We start from the raw sequence: 18,281 nt of genomic DNA, 5'->3' as shown, positions 1-18,281 counted from the left end.
ACCATCGGGGGCAGAGAGAGAGAGAGAGAGATAGGAATAAAAATTAATAATGATGTAATGCGACTACCAATGTTATTGACGAAATTCAGTCTTCAACTTGAAATTATCACCCTGTGGGGGCCAAAGACCAACGTTTGGACTGGGGGACGAATAGCTGTGTTGGTCCTGATTCTAGCTACAACCCACGCTAACATTATATATAAGCCCATGGCTATGGCGGCAGGTCCCAATGTTGAGTTAAGATTTATGAAATAACGATTAGTGCATGTTTCAAGTAGAGTAATATGAGAATAAGATGAAGAGAATATAAAATTCTGCCTTCAACTTAATACAGATAATGTACGGCAAGCTGCCGCTACGAGAAACGGCAAAAACGGCTCGGTTGTGATATATATCAGCAACCGTTGATTTTTATTGCTTCGTTGTGGAAACCGTAATGTTGTATTTGACGAGTACAAAATTTCAAATCTCTGTCTGGTGACGTACTACATAGGCCTACTGCTCGCCGAGCAGCAACAGTCAAACTGCGTTTGCGTAACCAAACATCAATTAATTATCCTGCTCCGAGATACTGGCGTGTGGAACGGGTTGATAACCTGATATACAGCACGGCGGGTGTTCTTACAATCACGCGAATGTACGTGACGTACATCGAATATCTATTTACTGTGGATACTTCTTACGCAATGACTAGCAAAGCTAATAGGCTACTTCTGACGTAATAATGAGCAATGGCATTTAAAAATCAGACGTTTGTGTTATCATGAACCTGGTATAATACATCTACCTTGTTCACGAATGTTCAGTTTATGTCATAGTCCTTGTACAAATAAAAAGTAATCGTTCTTTCACAAAGAAATCGATTAGATATGGGAAGTAGTCGATTACGATTACGATTACTTCGGAATTTTTTCGAATGTAATCGATTGCGATTACGATTACTTGAAAATGCTGTAATCGTCGTAATCGATTACGATTACTAATCGCGATTACCCCATGTCTGATTTGCATACGTGAGGTCAAAATTTGGTCAAATTTCAGTTTTTTTAGGTCAAAAAAGGTCAAAATTTAGATTTTTTAGGTCAAAATCTTCCGTTTTTAGGTCAAAAAAAATTGCCCTAATGATAAAATTCCTGGTCAAGGAATATGCTTCGGATATCATTTCATCCTTTTCTTCAAAAAACATTCCCGCGCGCTCCTAAACCTAACACTTCCTAACCCACCACCTTATTCTAAGACGCGCGCGGGAATATTTTTTATGCTTATACAACTCAACGAATACACATCGGCCTGCTTACTACATTTTAAAGATTCTCTTCACTATTGTGTATACAAGAATATGCTTCTCTTAATAAGCAATTTCTCGTGAATTCCGAAGCACATGGACGTGTGTTAGCTTATGTATTAGGTGATAATATCATTTTCATGTCTGATAATGTTACTTGTCAAGGTGATACAAACGTAAGCTCAAACTACTTTAAAATTTAAAGTCTTACCAAATTTTATCTAAAACTAAAACTGTCAAGTACCGATAAAGTAGTCTAAAACCTAGTCACTTTTTACGTGGAGGGAGTACATAGCGAAGTACTTGTACATTTTGGAGTACTGAAGTATAGCTCTGGCCTGCTTGCCCTTCAGTTAATGAAGTGATTAACTATTTACACTGCATTTACTTCTATTTCAGAGTTTTTCGGTTTTCGAGAAAACTATACCTTCAATACTTACATTTCAACTCACTCGGAAATCATCACTTCTTGTACTTTAGCAGGAATTTACTGCTACTAAAACGTTGAAATTTACTTTTTTCAGTGGGCCAGTGGTATTGGTGGGTGGTGTCAGTTTCATCTATATCCTACGAAAAGCTACATGAGTACTTTACGGGTTCGTATCATCGCAGATAATATATTCTAAACATGTTTAGATAGCGAGGAGTTGTAATTACAGGTGAAAGGGAATTTTTTTATTATTTAAAACCTAAACTGTCAAGTACCAATAAAGTAGTCTAGAGTATTTTTTATGTTTATTCAGCTCAACGAATATCTTCATACTGGCCTGCTTACTACATTTTAAAGATTTTCTCCGCTAGAAAAATCACTGTAACATGATAAGTATATTATAATTAATCTTATCAGCACGGCATAGTGCATTCGGGTAAATTCATTTAATTAGCTTATATTCATGAAATTACTTGGTTTCCGAATGTTATCTAAACTGTCGAGTATCGGTGAAAGTAGTCTTCAACCGTAGTCACTTTTTACGTGGAGGGAGTTCATAGCGAAGTACTCGTGCATTTTGTAATACTCAAGTATAGGTTTATCTGCTTGCACTGTACTTAATCAAGTGATTAATTATTAACACTGCATCTACTTCTATTTCTGAGTTTTCGGTTTTCAGGTAAACTATACCTTCAATACTTACTTTTTAACTCACTCGGACATCATACGTTCTTGTACTTTACTAGAAATTTACTGCTACTAAATGTTGAAATGTACTGTTTTCAGTGGTCTTGATGAGTGGTGCTAGTTTCATTTACATCCTACGACGCATTTTCGCGCTGAAGAATGACTTATCGCAATAAAAATGACAAAAATACTTCGAGAATCAAATTAGATTAAATTGAGTAAACTTGAGAGGTTGTTAGGGATTCTGCCGGAGTTTATATGAAGGGAAGTCCCGATAAAACCTTGAATATTTCAGAAAAAGAATAGAGGACTTCTTTCGATATTTTTATAGTCTCCGTCGTACTGTCGTATGTCATGAGATTGTATACATGCCATCTAGTACTACGCAAAATTTCAAGGCTGGTACTCAACGGTTCTGTTAGTAATTATATGGAATGTGTGGGAATAGAATTGGAGCGTAAAGTATGCCGCATTTCTATCTATATCGATTTGGAATCCACCAGAAATTGGTTACTGAGCGAAGTATTCTTGCAAAGCAACAGCATAGGCAAATTTACATTTGTTCGGTATAAACAATATTATCGAACATGATATTTCCACCTGGAGAGAAGACGAAATTTGATGTCGTAAGATAGGTTATTTTACACTATCGTAAATCTCTGTCACAATACTGCTCGTATTCGAATCAAATTGGACCTGAAGCGTATTCTGGGTAACCCTAACAATTCCCTTACATAGCTGTAGAAATTTGAAAAATTAAAAGTATAAGGAAGGTTTTTTTATGGGGCAATCTTTCGAGTATTCTCAGAAAAACTGTATACAACCTACCATAAAAAATGGACGCGATTAAACGATGAAGAATTATATTCTTAAAATATTACATGAGACAAAACATGCGAACATCCATTATCTTGATAATGCTATTGCAATAGATGTAAATCCGATTCAGACAAACACGAGTCCCTTCCAAACTTTATTGTAGTCGAAAGCGGTATTATCAAAGAATTCTACAAAACCGTCCTGCCATAAAAATAGAAACCCTATAATGATCATACGGAGGAAAGTTATCGTGTCGTTGAAAATAAATTGGGAACCGAATTAGAAGGTAAAGCTGAATTTCATCATCGAGAGGTGATATGGGCTCTGGAGAGCAGATACACTATATATCTCATGCTAAAGATAATTTGTAAATCCTAAGCAAGGCATGTTAATCACCTACCCATCCTCCATTTCGCACTATCCACTTTCGTCTTTTGCTGGCAATGTGATTCCCAACTGTCTGTATGATATCTTCTATATGCTCCCCGTGATGTTCATCCTCGTTCTTGCGAGCAAGAATGCTACCGAACACAAAAAGGGAGACAATCCTCCCCCAATTTTCTTTGGTATCTTTGAAAATTTCATCAGCTATCATCAGGAACATTCGCTCATCTGGTAAATATTCTTTATATTTTTCATTGACTTCAACATCACTATAGCGGAGACGTTTTGAGACTGCGTTTAGGATTGTTCGATGTCGCTCGAACATTTCATCCCCAACTCGACGTAAGGCTCTCTCTGCTTTCGTATTTACCTTAACGCATGTGCCGTCGAGTTCGTAAATGATAAAATTCCTGGTCAAGGAATATGCTTCGGATATAATTTCATCCTTTTCTTCAGTGACCGAAGGTGCTGATACTCGTGATAATTCCATGGTTTGAGGAGAATAGCGAGTCAGAGCTTATTTCGAGATCTAAGCTACTTTGAAAATGAGGATCCTAGGATTTGCTTAAGTTTCATCTATATCGTACAATGCGTTTTCGCGCTCCAGAATGACTTATGACAATGTAAAATAGCAAAAATTATCTCTCAAGCATTGATCATGGTTTTGTTTTTAAAAGATGTCGCGATGTCGGTATAATATTTTCTAAAACTCAAACTAGGACGAAATCATGAAAGTGTAGGACTTATGATTAACATATATTGTGCGCAGACAACTTTGTTACAAGAACTATGATATTCCTGTACTTGCACGAATTACAAATGCGGTATTGTAAATTAGTATATACTACACAAAATCCGGAGTCTAAAAGTTTTTATTACAGCTGAGAAAAAAGTACTCGATACGCTATGTTTGAATCTAAAAATATTAATCCCTGTACAACGTACTGGGTGTGAGGTTCGAACCCACGTGAACATCTGTTCATTGAAACTTAAGTCCAACGCCTTGACCGCTCGCTCAACCCAGTTCCATTGTAACGCTATCCGAGAAACCTTTTAAATTAGGGTAGAAGTAACTATTTCCAAGTAAGTTTCATGAAGTCTCGATACGCTATACTTGACTCTGAAAATATTAATCCCCATAAAGCAGGGGTGGGCAAACTTTTGAGCTCGCGGGCCACATTCAACATCTGAATCCATTCGCGGGCCGCACTATATAAAATTGGGATTATAAACCAAAACGCAATATTGATATTTGAGTATATAGTGAGGACATGGAGATAATATATGTGCATGTGCATATTTAAAACAAACCAAGCATTGCTTTGATGATATCGTACACGCAAGCATTGCTTTGATGATATCTCGTTGCAGCTATCCCGCTATGATATTAGGTATTTACCTTCTAAGACACGCCCCCTCCCCCTTATGAAGGTGAAAGATTTCGCGTCTCCTTATCGTCATATCACAAAATGCAACTAGGATGCTAGCAAACCTAACGGGTAGTTTGATGGCATGGAATGTTACGACTGTGAATGAGAGATTTTAAAATATGCAATTCGTACTAAATACAGAGCAATAAGTATGAACTGGATGTAAATCGCGCATAGCGCGAAAATTTTTTTCAGTTGAGTTCAGTGTCGCGCCCCCCTTCAGGTGCTTTCACGCCCCTAAGAGGCGCGCGCCCACCAGTTTCAAAACCACTGTTTTAGAATTATTATGGTAAAATATACTAACCAAGTCTCTGCATTAATTCGATTTTTAGTACGCAATTCATCAATATTTGTAAAAAGTTTCTTTAGACTCTCGCGGGCCGCACAAAACGGTGTGGAGGGCCGCATGCGGCCCGCGGGCCGTAGTTTGCCCACCCCTGCCATAAAGCGTACTGGGTGTGGGGTTCGAAGCCTAGACAAATAAGAGGATCGTGATTGAAAATAGATGGAGGATCACTGGATTAAACTTTACTGAATACTCCGCAATGTAAAATTAGTATACACTATACAAAATCCGGAGTGTCAAAGTCTTTAATGTACCAGAATAGTGTAGTTTTTTAACTACTTTACAAATTCATACGGTTTTTCTTGGTGCGTTCCAGGATAAATGCAATTTTTCGCGCTTTTTTATTTTTATTTTTCATTAAAATCAGAGCTACTGTGTATTATTTATCGCCTATATTTAAATTCGGTGTGCTAATGCGTTGAGGTTGAAGCTAAAACATCCTATTTCATGCGGTTAAGAAGACTAGCACCGCGTAGCCGATGACGCAAGCAAGCCCGGAACTAGTTACAAGCATATAATGATGCGGCAGATTGGGATGAATAATTTTTTAAACCGAGATATAGCGTATCAGGACTTCGTGAATTATTCGATTATTTTAATTCCGAATTTTATTCAAAACTTAAACTGTTAAGAACTACAAAAGGTGTTATAAAATACGAAAAAGTGTACAAGTAGAAATATTATTGGCTCATGAATAAGTAGTTCTCGATACGCTATATTTGAATCTAAAAATATGAATCCCCGTAAACGTACTGGGTGTGGGGTTCGAACCCACGTGAACACTTGTTCATTGAAAAAGTCTAACGCGCTCGGCCAACCCATCTGAGAAATCTATTAAATTAGGGTAGAAATAACCATATTTCCAAGTAAGTTTCACGAAGTCTCGATACGCTATATTTAATCTAAAAATATTAGTCCCCATAAAACGCACTGGGTGTGGGGTTCGAAACCCAAAATATTAAGCGGATCGTGATTGAAAATATAAGGAGGATCCCTGGATTAACGTTTAAGGAATGTTCCGCAATGTAAAATTAGTGTATACTGCACAAAATCCAGAGTGCAAGAGTCTTTAGTGCATCGGAATAGTGCAGTTTTCTATCTACTTTACAAACTTTATACGATTTTTCTTGCTGCGTTCCGGGATAAAATGTAATTTTTCGCGCTTTTTGTTAATTTTTAATACAAAAATACATTATACAAAAACGCCGTGTAAAGGTAAAGTACGAATACAAGTACAAGTTGAGATTTCAAAGTAAGTAAGTGGTTATGTTCGTAGACTAACCCCACTTCTACGTAACGATTTTTCAGTAAGTAGTTATGTTTCTAGGCTACTTTTACTTCTATTTAACGAGTTTTCATACAAATCTGCTTTCTTTAATAACTTCCATCTTTTTCATCAGTGAGCGAAGGTAATACCGGTGTTAACTCCATGATCAGATGCGAGATAACAGCGACTCAGAGCTCATTTAGATACCTAAGCTACTTTAAAATTAGTACCCGAGTATTTGCTGCAATTATACTGCCAGATAGTTATAGCCAGAGGGTTTCGATGGTGACGTACTTGTATAATGCACATTTTGGAGAGATTAAGTAAAGCAATGATCTCGGATAAATCCATTAAATTAAGGTAGAAGTAGCTATTTACGAATAAAAGTTAGTATTCTAGGTCTATATTTCTGTTTAATACTGAAAATGTCATGAAGTTGAAGCAATCTGAAATTATAAACACTTTAGTATTAGGTACATATACGCGAAAAGCTACTTTAGTATTCTGATGGAGTGCAAATACTTGTTTACTTATCAACTTTGAAGGCTTGCGCAGTTTTTTGTGTGAAACGCAAAATTAGTGTGTTCAAATCAGACCTGACGTAAACATAGTGATGTCGCATTGGTCCTAAATACACCCGATAGAATATCAAGGAAAAGCATCATCTAACTTATAATGAATGTTATTTATTTCTCGGAAGCAAGTCATTATCAAAACATAGTGATCAAAATTATCGCAGAGCAATACCGGTTTTGCGTATATTCTGTTATGCGTCTTATTACGTTACGAGGGATTATGTAGTTAGTTACGAAATTAGGTGTGCTATCTTCCCTATCGGTATGGAACAACATCAAAATCATCACAAAGCAATATCGACTTTTGCTTCGTAACTGCGAGTTAGGAATCGCGTACCTGCAGCGAAAAATTTGTTTAATTGTAACGCCGAGAATTGTGCGCCTGCGGCTAGTCCGTTGGCGTTTTAGTGCTGATTAAATTATCCTTTGCGCTCTTCAGTTGTAGTGCGCGTTCATATTAGGTCGTGAAATGCGGAGACCTTGACAATCGAGACCGCGATCTGTCTGCGCTCAAAATCGCATTGTATAGCTCAGTGGTTCCCAACCTTTTTCGACTCATCGCCCCCTTTTCAAACTCCACACCGATAATCGCCCCCCAAATATTGGGAACCGAAAAATGGGCATACAGACTGAAATCACCGGCGAGTTGACTAAGAAAAAAGGTCAACTTTTCAGCTCGACCTCGAAATTACAATTTTCCAGCTAGATTTTGGCAAGTTAACTAACAGAAAAGGTGATTTCTCCGACTTGATTCCCAAAGGACCGTAACAGCACTTCGTCAGCCCCCCCAATACGTTGGTCTTGACCCCCCTCCATAGGGCGATAAAGTAAACTTCTGCACCCCTCAGACCCAACTCCCCCGATACCTCTTTACCGCTACTTCTTAGCACAAATTGTTGGACTCTTTAGTAAGTTGGCTCGCGCGAAAAATTTCTATCTTTGATGATTGAATCGGTCAATATGATCGGGAATTGCATATATATTGCTGTCAATTTTTATCCTCTCTCTGCTCATGTATACAGATTTACCGGTAAAGCTGAGTGAGGTGTCTTGGAAGATGTAGGGCCCGTAAATAATAATTGAACATATTCGGGCGGACCCGTGGGCAATGTTTCCAAGACAAATTCTGCATATTATCCTATATCACCATGCGTGATCAGACTCGCCTGATGGAAGTGATGACTTCAAAAATTCGCGGCATGTAATTGTACAGTAAATCTTACACAATATTCATGCCACGCGGAGAAGACTATTCGTTAGTTTCTCGCAGTTAATTTCGAGCTAGCCCATTGTTATTTATAACTTTTTTAAACCATGTTATTTCGCCATTCCCACGAAGGATTGCGCTTGATATGATATCAGTATCGCTCACGCGTACGATACCATATAGTAAAAGAAAAATCTCTTTCGTGAGTCGCACACGATTGCAAATTCTCATTGCTTCGCGGAGCGCAATATTTGCCTTTTCGGGCCGCACTTGTAGGCCTACCTCGGTTTCAGACTTCAGCGATAGCACTATTTACCCCTGGCAATGTTCCCTCTCATTTTTCCCGAGTCTGAGCGCCTGCGCGGTGTCCTGGACTGGAGTGCGCAACGATTAAAAAAAAAGTCATCACTTCGGAATTTTTGTGCGTAGCCTAGATTTTCTGTGCGCAGAGACCGTTTCTGCACTGCGCATTTGCACACGTGCGCAGCTTAGAGGGAACATTGCTCGTGGGTGTAATGACTTCGTTACGTAATGACATTTCGTGGCCTGTCTGTTATGTCAAAAGATATTCGAATCGCCCATACGTACTAAACTAAAAGACGCACACGATTTCAAATTGGCATTTCTGCACTGACAATTAATTTTTCTCTGCGATACGGCATTTTTTGTGGGGTTCTGATTGCCAGGACAGGAACATTTGGCGCCAGCCATTTAGGCGCCTATGGACAATTAAATACATATGTTAGGGTTGTTCAGAATTGACCGACTTTCAAAAAGTCCAGTCCGATTCCCATGCCTTATACCTTAAAAACATATTCTGGCTACTTTTCTTTGTAACTCGTCCCCTGCATCCGTGTGCACATTGAGCTGGAAGAATAGCAGCTGAAAATAGGGGATTCCCCTAGAATATGAGTGTCACGATTTTACCTAGCCTAGTTAACCGTCTCCCGCCGGCGTGGGTATTTTTACCCATTGCCGTTAGAGGGAAGCGTACTGTATTAGAACCCGTTCTAATCGTGCTAGGTCGCTGCTGTTCATGTCTGCGGATAGATATTGTTTGTGCCAGTTCATTGATACCATATTATTTGATATATATTATATCTAAGACGTCGAAATCGGATATCAAATACCGAAGATAAATATGTTGCAAAATACACTGTCTCGGCAACACGCGCGTCATTGACCACTCTCAGATAACGTACTGTATGTTTTGTTCTAGCCGTCTTAGAGCATAGTTGTTTCTCTCTGTGAAAAGCTAGTATCCATACAAGTTCACACATATCTTCGTATCTGATATTAGTTACATATAAGGTGTTAGAAATCTATGTGATAGGCCGCGTGACAAAGATATCCGCCGACCGCATCATTTCGCGGAAACGCGCGTTCCCGATACCCATCATATACCCTGTCGTATATTTGGTTTTATTCGTCATAGCCAGTTGTTGTAGTTTGTTTCTATGAATAGTGCTTGTCAGCTTCTGATTTTCTTGCTAAAGCAACTATACTAGTTATGTCTGCGTCGCTCAAGGTTGCATTTGAAAACCGGGAAGAGAATTCTCGCAGCCTACCGTACTAGCTTCAAGCAGATGGATGAATACTGGTCACAAAACGGGATATGTATCGAGTTCTAATAGTGATATACCTTCATAGATGGTGTCTGTGAATATAGTTGCTGCCTGTACGATTCTAAATAATGGCTAATAGTCAAGTATAATTCGGAATAAATACAATATTACTCAGCGCATATACCTACGCAAAAGTGTTCATCTGGATATACAAAGAGCTGTCGTATAACGATATATATCTTTCGTTGTAGTAATGAAAGGCATTTACGGATTGTCTCTTTCAATAGAACTAGCCAATCTCCACCTTCAATGCCAAAATAAACAACATTAGTTATGCCTATGTCACCCCAAGGCCGCTTCTAAAAATCGTGAAGAGAATTCCTGCAGACTACCACACTAGTGTCAAACGCAGGGACGAATATCCGTAACATAGTGTGTTATATCCTGAATTTTACCAGTGTTTGAGGATGTTGTGTCAAACACAAGAGCTCTAACAGATTTTGTTAAATTCCAAAGTTCCAGCAGTTCAAATGATGCATCAGCCTATGTGCTTTTCCTGTAGCACTTTCCGACTATGCTCCGTTCATAATGGATGACAAAAAACAGCGAGCGAGCCTCCTACAAGCTGTGGAAGATCACCGGAACAGATATGCAGATTCCTCGAAAGCAACCATTTCATCCACCTGATTTATGTAATATTTTGCCAAGTTGATCTCTTTCTTTGCCTCATTTTTTCGTTTCCTGTGATGTTTATAATGTGGCTGTGAGTGGATGTTACATTTACAGTTGTATTCTTGCACAGGGGGATCCAGGAAATTGATGAGCAGTGCCGGTAGGTTTGATGGGTGTAGGATATGTGATCCAACAAAATGACTATCAGTTTTAGGTAGTTTTGAGCAGTTCTAAGGCAGTGGGGACAGGGAAATGATATCCTGAACTAGCAATGCCTTATATAGTGGGGTTTTTTTAGCACTCCAAACCGCAACAGCTGCATAAATCCATGTTATATGTCACTTTAACTAGGCTAGGTAAAATCGTGACACTCAGATTTAAGGGGAATCCCCTATTTTCAGCTGCTATTCTTCCAGCTCAATGTGCACACGGATGCAGGGGACGAGTTACAAAAAAAAGTCTTCACAATATGTTTTTAAGGTATAAGGCATGGGAATCGGACTGAAAACCTGGACTTTTTGAAAGTCGGTCAATTCTGAACAACCCTAATATATGTATATCGTGTATATATCGAAGTCGGTCAGCAGAAAGGCAGTCGTTTTCCGCCAAGGTTTTCTCGTTCTGGCGCACTTCTCGGAGTCGCATGTTAAATGGCCTGAAAATTCATATGTCTTGGTGCGTCATGGTGTGATAATGGCTGACGCCGAGATGCCCATTTCTATAACTCATGCGTATTATTTCTTGGAGAAAGGGTATCCAATAAGCAAGAAATATGTGCAAATATGTGAAATATAAGCACGAAATGACGCGCAGCGCGAAAATTTTTCGAAAAAGTTGCCTAAATTTCCAAAATAGTACTCTATAATTAATGTTATTTCACGAAAAAATTGTGGGCCCCCTTCGAGCTCGAGCCCCCCCATCCCAATTGGGGGTTTGGGTGTGGCAGTTACGGTCATGGACGCCATTTCAACGCTTCATCGCCCCCTATCGCCCCCTTCGTCCGTTTTCGCCCCCATATCGCCCCCTTGGCTATTTTCGCCCCCTGGACCGACAAATTGCCCCCTGGGGGGCGATATCGCCCACGTTGGGAACCACTGGTATAGCTGGTTATTGATATCTGGATACAAGAATGGAACTCGCGGAAGCGCAACATTTCAACTCAAAGGTGTGGATAATTTAAAAAGCATAGTATTAAAGTCATTTATGCATCGGTCGCAATCCTGCTCGAATACAGGTACAAATAGAGATTTCAAAGTAAGTAAGTAAGTGGTTATGTTCGTAGACTAACCCAACTTCTACGTAACGATTTTCAGGGGTGGGGAGAAAATAAGTCGTAAAATGTGGAGCCTGCAGAGACCGTAACTTGTACATAAAATCAAGTTTAAAAATATGGACGGATGAGTTATCTCTAACCAATAGAGTAATAATAACCGCCTATAGTTTAAAGGGGTATAATGTATATCCAAACAATCGTAGCAGACTCTGAATGTTACCAAGGTCCTTATCACAAAAAATCATGCATCAGAAGCGTAGGGATTAATATTATCACGTCGCAGCGCTCAAAATCGCGTTTTATAATAATTAAATAGTGATGATGTGTAGGAAAATAAGTCGTGAAATGTGGAGCCTGCGGAGACCGTAACTTGTGGGGCTATACATAAAATCAAGTTTAAAAATATGGACGGGTGACATTAGTCCTAAATACACATAATAGAATATCTGAGAAAAGTATCAACTAACGTATATCGAATGTTGTTTATCACTAATACAAATATACATAAGAAAATATCCAGGAAAATACACATAATAGAATAAGTGGGAATCGAACCTATAACCTACTGCAGTCGCCTAATTCCTCTGTGATGACATCATAAACCGGGCATAGTCCGACGCAAATTATATTATGACAGAGTTTACATTCTAAATAGCCTGAGGACTGGCAACAAAATTGCTTAACAACACTACTAACGCAAACGTGAACCTCGCGTTCACACCATCCCTAATATCTAGTGCTATTAGTACCGCCAGGCTTGCGAAAACTATGATAAACGTCGTATCGGTCATCTAAAATAGTCAAGGCGCCTGTTGCACATTCTTTATAGTCATCTTTTCATAACTTCTATCTGCTTTCCGTCATAGGGTTTCATCAGTGCTTTGCTATTTCAGCCTTCATCGCCAACCAGCTGCCTTCTTTAAACTTCAGCGTTTTATAGCTTCTTGATTTATCGATATGTTTCCTCTTCTTCTTGAAGGTATTAAAATCCGTGTCTTCGGGGCCTGTGGTTGCCGATCCGAACAAACGCATCCAAACCTCTCGAATGACTAGTTCATAAATATGATGGCGACAGGCATTGTAGAAAACTTTCGTATTTATCGGTTCTTCAAGTAATAGAACTGCACCTTTGTTTTCACCACTGTTGAGGATGTTATGTCAAACACAAGAGCTCTGACAGATTTTGTTAAATTCCAAAGTTTCAGCAGTTTAAATGATGCATCAGCCTGCGCTTTCATTGTAGCACTTTTCAGAGTTTGAATGCCAAGAAGTTTCCATTTCTTAAATGCGCTGGAATACGCAGACGATATAAGCAGTACCAAGGCCTCAAATTGACCTGTTAGACGACTCTTAGTGAGCTTTCCATCCCAGTGCAATGCAATGTGATTTGGTGGATTGTTTGCTATTTTGTCAAAGAAATTTTCAAACGATTTGCAATGCGTCGTCGATAGCTTCCAGATCTTGAAATATGAAAGTCATTAGGGTTGCCATCGCAAGCTTTAGTCAGTGATACAGTTATCATGGTAGCGGCATTATCACTGACTTTCAAGCGATCAAAAACCTGGCATAGGTCTTCGTCGTTGAATAGGTTTACAGGAGCTTTTAGAGTCACAAATTTAGAAGAATGACCAGATGTCGACTGTGCAAGTTCAAAGTCAGTGCTGTGGGAAGTGTCAGCTACCTGTGAAAATATAGATGAGCTCTCTGTAAATTCACCTTCACTACTTGATGCTGGTGCAGACTCTCTTGCGCTCATGGTCCGTCTCTTTTGCTGCATGATTTACGCTTTCAACACTTTATCGTTGCCACCGATCGTTGCTAATCTCAGACCCCTTTGAAGTCTACTTGCTTCAATTGTCGCTATCGCGTTGGGGCTCCTATATCCCACAGCTTACTCAGTTTGGCTTCATAGTCGTTTTTTATACATATATTGCTTGCCTGCAGTTTTCTTTAGTGACAGCCATTGTTTGCACACTATTTCTAATCTTTTATTTGCATTGACTTTATTGATAGTCTTTATGCCAGCAAGTAACCAAAAACCTATCACTTCATCTACTGCGATCTGGATGTGTGACTTTACCAGAGGTGGTCAGTAACGAAGTACCTCTACTTTTTCGAAGTACTCAAGTAGTTTCAACCTACTTCTGGTAGTTACTCAAGTAGATCGTATTTTCACTACTTCTACTTCGTAATGTTTTGTGATCTACTTACTTTTCGCTATTTTCAGTTTGTCAAGTAGAAGTAGTTTAGTCCTCCAATCAGGAAGATAGCCTGAGGAATTTCGGGACTGTTTTCACGGCGTATCAACATATTATTTTCATAGAAGTTGGGTAAAGCCCGAATTTTCGTCGCGCTTCGCGCTCAGTGGATACGGAGTAGCCAGTATGATTTCACGAAAGTATCGGTTAATATAATTTAGATAGCTGGTTGGCGTGTTTCCGTTCCCACCGCATTGTCGCCCTTCAGGCCTCGCCCATATTAGATATTTCATCACAGTATATGTGGCTCATCATAACGCTTGAAACTGATGTTCCCCAATCTGGCATTTAGTTATCATGTCGTAATCTAGCAATCCATGGCTTGTCCTAATCTTGAAAAGTGAACTCTCACTTTTTCATTAGTTTTCGAGCTGGTTTTGCATATATATCGGCTTTCAATTGAATAAAATGGCAAAAGAAAACAGGAAACAAAGGAACATCAAGATAATCAGTTTTGGGCCCTTATTAAGCGCCTCCAGCGTGGCGGTCGTGGGCTTCTTCGAGAGATAGCCCGCGTTGCGCTAGCTCGGTCTCTATTGTTGAGCGCCATGCGGTTCTATTCCAGCCACCCCTGCGCCATGGCTCTGTTGGAATGTGGTAGATGATGACGCCGGCTGGTTGATCGTCTTGATGCCAGACTAGATGACCGATTAGGCGTAAGCGTCGTTCAGCAGCCAGCAAACGGCATGGGACTGTTTTTGTGAGTTTGCGCAGAGCATTGTGGATATGTGCTTCGGGTGGTGGATGCCGAGTGCGTAGCGGAGGAGTGCATCGTAGTTGGCGTTGAGTTTCTTAGCCAGCTTTTCTGTCAGCGTGAGTGCTTCTATTCCGTAAAGAAGAACCAGCTCGACAGTGGCACGGAAAATGCGGGTCTTGAGTTGGGAAGAGGCAATGTAGCCGTCTTGCCGCGCCCAAGGCCTTTGCTCGCCTCGCCTTCAGTGCTTTTCCAGAGTCCGCGACGTCAATAGCGAGGTATATAAAACTCTTGACATTCTTGAGCCTGACTTCTCCCAGTTGTATTGGTGTCGCGTTCTCCGGCAGAGCTGGTATGGCCAGAACCTCAGTCTTCTTGGCATTCGTCTGGAGGCCAATAAGAGCGGCGGCGGCCTCTAGTTTTGCATACCGCCTTTGAAACTTTCTGGACCAATGACATGGAATACATTATCCGTTATTAGAAGTAGTAATTATATTTCACTTTCAATTCCCAGTACCATATACATTGAGTTCTAATTAATATCAGTTCTTTTGTCTGGATAACATATATGTTGAAGTATAAAAGCAAGTGTAGTAATGCCTTTAATTACTGGAGATAAAGCAACACAATATGGCATTTTACGACACACCATGATGTTTCATTAACGTTTACTAATCGAGCAAAGTGTTTACACCGTATCTTATACAACTTCTTCGTATTGCTATCCCACTAAGCTATATGGGGGAGTGCGCCATACCGAAAACGTAACTCAAGTAACCAGAGGATTAGTATAGAACTTCCATATCAAAATTTCATTTTCATCCCATGATGCGGGCGAATGCTTATGCTGTCGAAAGTGGGATACCTCCTTGTATGTATCAATATGAATCAAGCTCGACACCTTTCGCATAGCTCAATTTGCAGCTTTTGACAATCCATGCGAACGAATTACGATCGTTTACACAGCTACTTACTTACTTGAGTAGAATTAAAGTCAGTAAATTCTACTTCTACTGCAAGTAGTATTGCGTTGAGTGTGGAAGAAATACTTGAGTAGATTTTTTCGTCGCTACTTCCACTTCTAGTTGAGTAGTGTGGTGATTGTTAAAAACACTTGGTTGATTACTGATTACTGTAATTAGTTCGCTTTGTTCATTCTGTTTGTACCTCAGTTGCTTGTGTCTGTATGCTTGGAAGTGCATGTCTTTGTTCCATTTAGATTGTAGCCGAATTTCAGTTGATAAAAACCTAAAAAGCTCTATCAAGAAAATTCGTCCACGCTTTCCTCGAAAGGTCACAACAAGTAGCTTTCTTGACTACTTTGACCACCTCCGCGAAAAGGAAAATATTTGACTTTTGATATGTTATTTGGAAATTATTTCGCATTATTTAATGCATCTGATTTTTATTCTTTTACCCATACCTCATAACAGCATTCAAACGGAATTTGGTGATTAAAACCATCGTGAGAACAGATTGTTCAGAACCGATGATCAACAAAGCGCCCAAAATGGAACAAGTGGTGCTGGTCCGCCATGCAATATCAGCGTAGCAATACTTGCCCTCCACCTCAATGGCTTTGATGCATATGGACATGGTGTATATCTGTAATTCGGTGGCAAATGTCATAAAGCCGGTGACACACAAATCTCCAATACCATTTCATACCCCAACAAGTAAGTCAGAAATGGAGAGACTCATGATGAGTAATCTGTTGATGTTGGCATGTGGTGAGACGGAATGACTTCCTGCATATGTAACGGTATCCCGAAGTGCTGAAGCAACTACTGCAGTGCATCCAATAATTGCAATAATACCTATAAAATACCAAATTTACAGTCAAGTTTCTTCCGTTTTTTGACGTCTAAATAAAATCATAGAATGGCGGTAGGTTTTTGTATTTTTATGAATAATTGTACAAATTTGGATCGCCACGCGCTTGGAGTTTGACTCAAATCGACATCATGACTGGTTGATATTGGCGGAGCAATTGGTAACATAGACATTGGAATCCCAGCATCCGTAGATAAAATAGTTTAGCTGCTAACTAGTGTGTATCGAATTTCGAAAAACACTGAAAAAATGTTTTGTTTAAAAAAATAAAGATATTGGTTTAAAACTATTAAACCGTGTAAGCAAGGGGTGTGCAATTACTTTTTTAACTGGGCCAAATGAGAAAAATGAAAACGTTGGCGGGCCGCGTGAAAAATTTTAGCTTCATTCTCCACAGTATTTCAATTTATATTTTCAAATTACATTGTTGATAAATGCTGCACAGTGAATGTTTTGATATCTGGTAATGAGAAAGTGGTGCTTAATTACGGAATATATCTATTTACTGTCATGATTCGAAACAATGTTAAACATGATACATTTTAGTTCTCTTTAAACCCCTATCCAACACGTTATACTATTAAGACTCAAAAACAGTGGTTCTCAAACATTTTTATTCACGCCTCCCTTTATGATAGTGAACAATGTCGTGCCTCCTTATCATGATATCACAAAACATTAAAAACTGCAACCAGAATCCTAGCAATCCCAGCGGATTGTTTCATGGCATGGACGATTATGGCTGTTGATGAGAGAATTGTGAATTATGAAGTCGGAAAATACACTGAGCGAAAGCTAAAAGGTGTGGGTATATCACGCCGAGTACGATTTTTTTTAATAAACTTGGCTTCGCGCCACCCTTCTGATGCTTTCACGTCTTCCAGTTCGAGAACCACTGCACTGAAATGTTTACGCAGTACAAAGCTTATTCTCTTGGTCGCTGCCTTCCGAGCAGTGTGCAGCAGCTTAAATAGCCTTTATGTTTAGAGAAGCTTGCAGTGTTTTTGAACTTCGCCCTCCTTTGACCGAGTGTTTCGAGTTGTTGTCATAAGACCGATTTTAAATAAAATCCCTAATCTCGGCGACATGGTCGGCAAAAACTGAAAGGACGGGTTTAGCCCTGACTCCAGTATGCGAATATTTAGTGCTCATAGAGTCTGAATTCTAAACCTAAATCTTCTTTGAATTTCAGTTTTCGGCATTTTTTTTTGGCATGTACGTATGTCCGTTAATGCTTTAGGGGAGATGGACAGGATGAGTTTTATAGTAATCACGAGCACTGATTGACTTGCTTTACGAATTAGGATGTGGAAACATATCACGTAGCAAATTGAAACATACCTTATAATGCATAATGTAACAATGCCAACAAGGAAGGTTTGAACTAAATCTGGCCACGCATGTCAGGTACGTAGGCCACGTAATCTTCGCATATTAATGAACAGGCTTCAATGTATACGAATTTCCTGTTAATTTGATACAGACTATGGTTTTAGTCATTCAAGGAGCAAGTTTTCTATTTTGAATTCCAAGCAACCTCGCGGGCCGCACAGAAT

The 18,281-nt window shown here is 39.4% G+C and overlaps 1 protein-coding gene across 1 annotated transcript in view; it reads right to left on the bottom strand.

Annotated features, from left to right (window-relative positions):
* LOC145457012 (G-protein coupled receptor GRL101-like) overlaps positions 1 to 16,699 on the bottom strand; it is a 59,602-nt gene extending 42,903 nt beyond the window's left edge. The window contains exons 1-2 of the mRNA XM_080335170.1: positions 16,561 to 16,699; positions 16,316 to 16,497 (exon numbers count right to left, since the gene is read on the bottom strand). Coding sequence (XP_080191296.1) covers positions 16,316 to 16,497; positions 16,561 to 16,593 — 215 coding nt within the window. The 5' untranslated portion in view covers positions 16,594 to 16,699. The remainder of the gene's footprint in view (positions 1 to 16,315; positions 16,498 to 16,560) is intronic.
* Between the last annotated feature and the right edge of the window lie 1,582 nt (positions 16,700 to 18,281).

This window comes from Botryllus schlosseri, chromosome 15 (genome assembly GCF_051294905.1).
Source record: "Botryllus schlosseri isolate E-star chromosome 15, Bs_hap1, whole genome shotgun sequence".
Lineage (NCBI taxonomy): Eukaryota > Metazoa > Chordata > Ascidiacea > Stolidobranchia > Styelidae > Botryllus > Botryllus schlosseri.
This window is presented reverse-complemented; position numbering and strand designations above follow the sequence as displayed.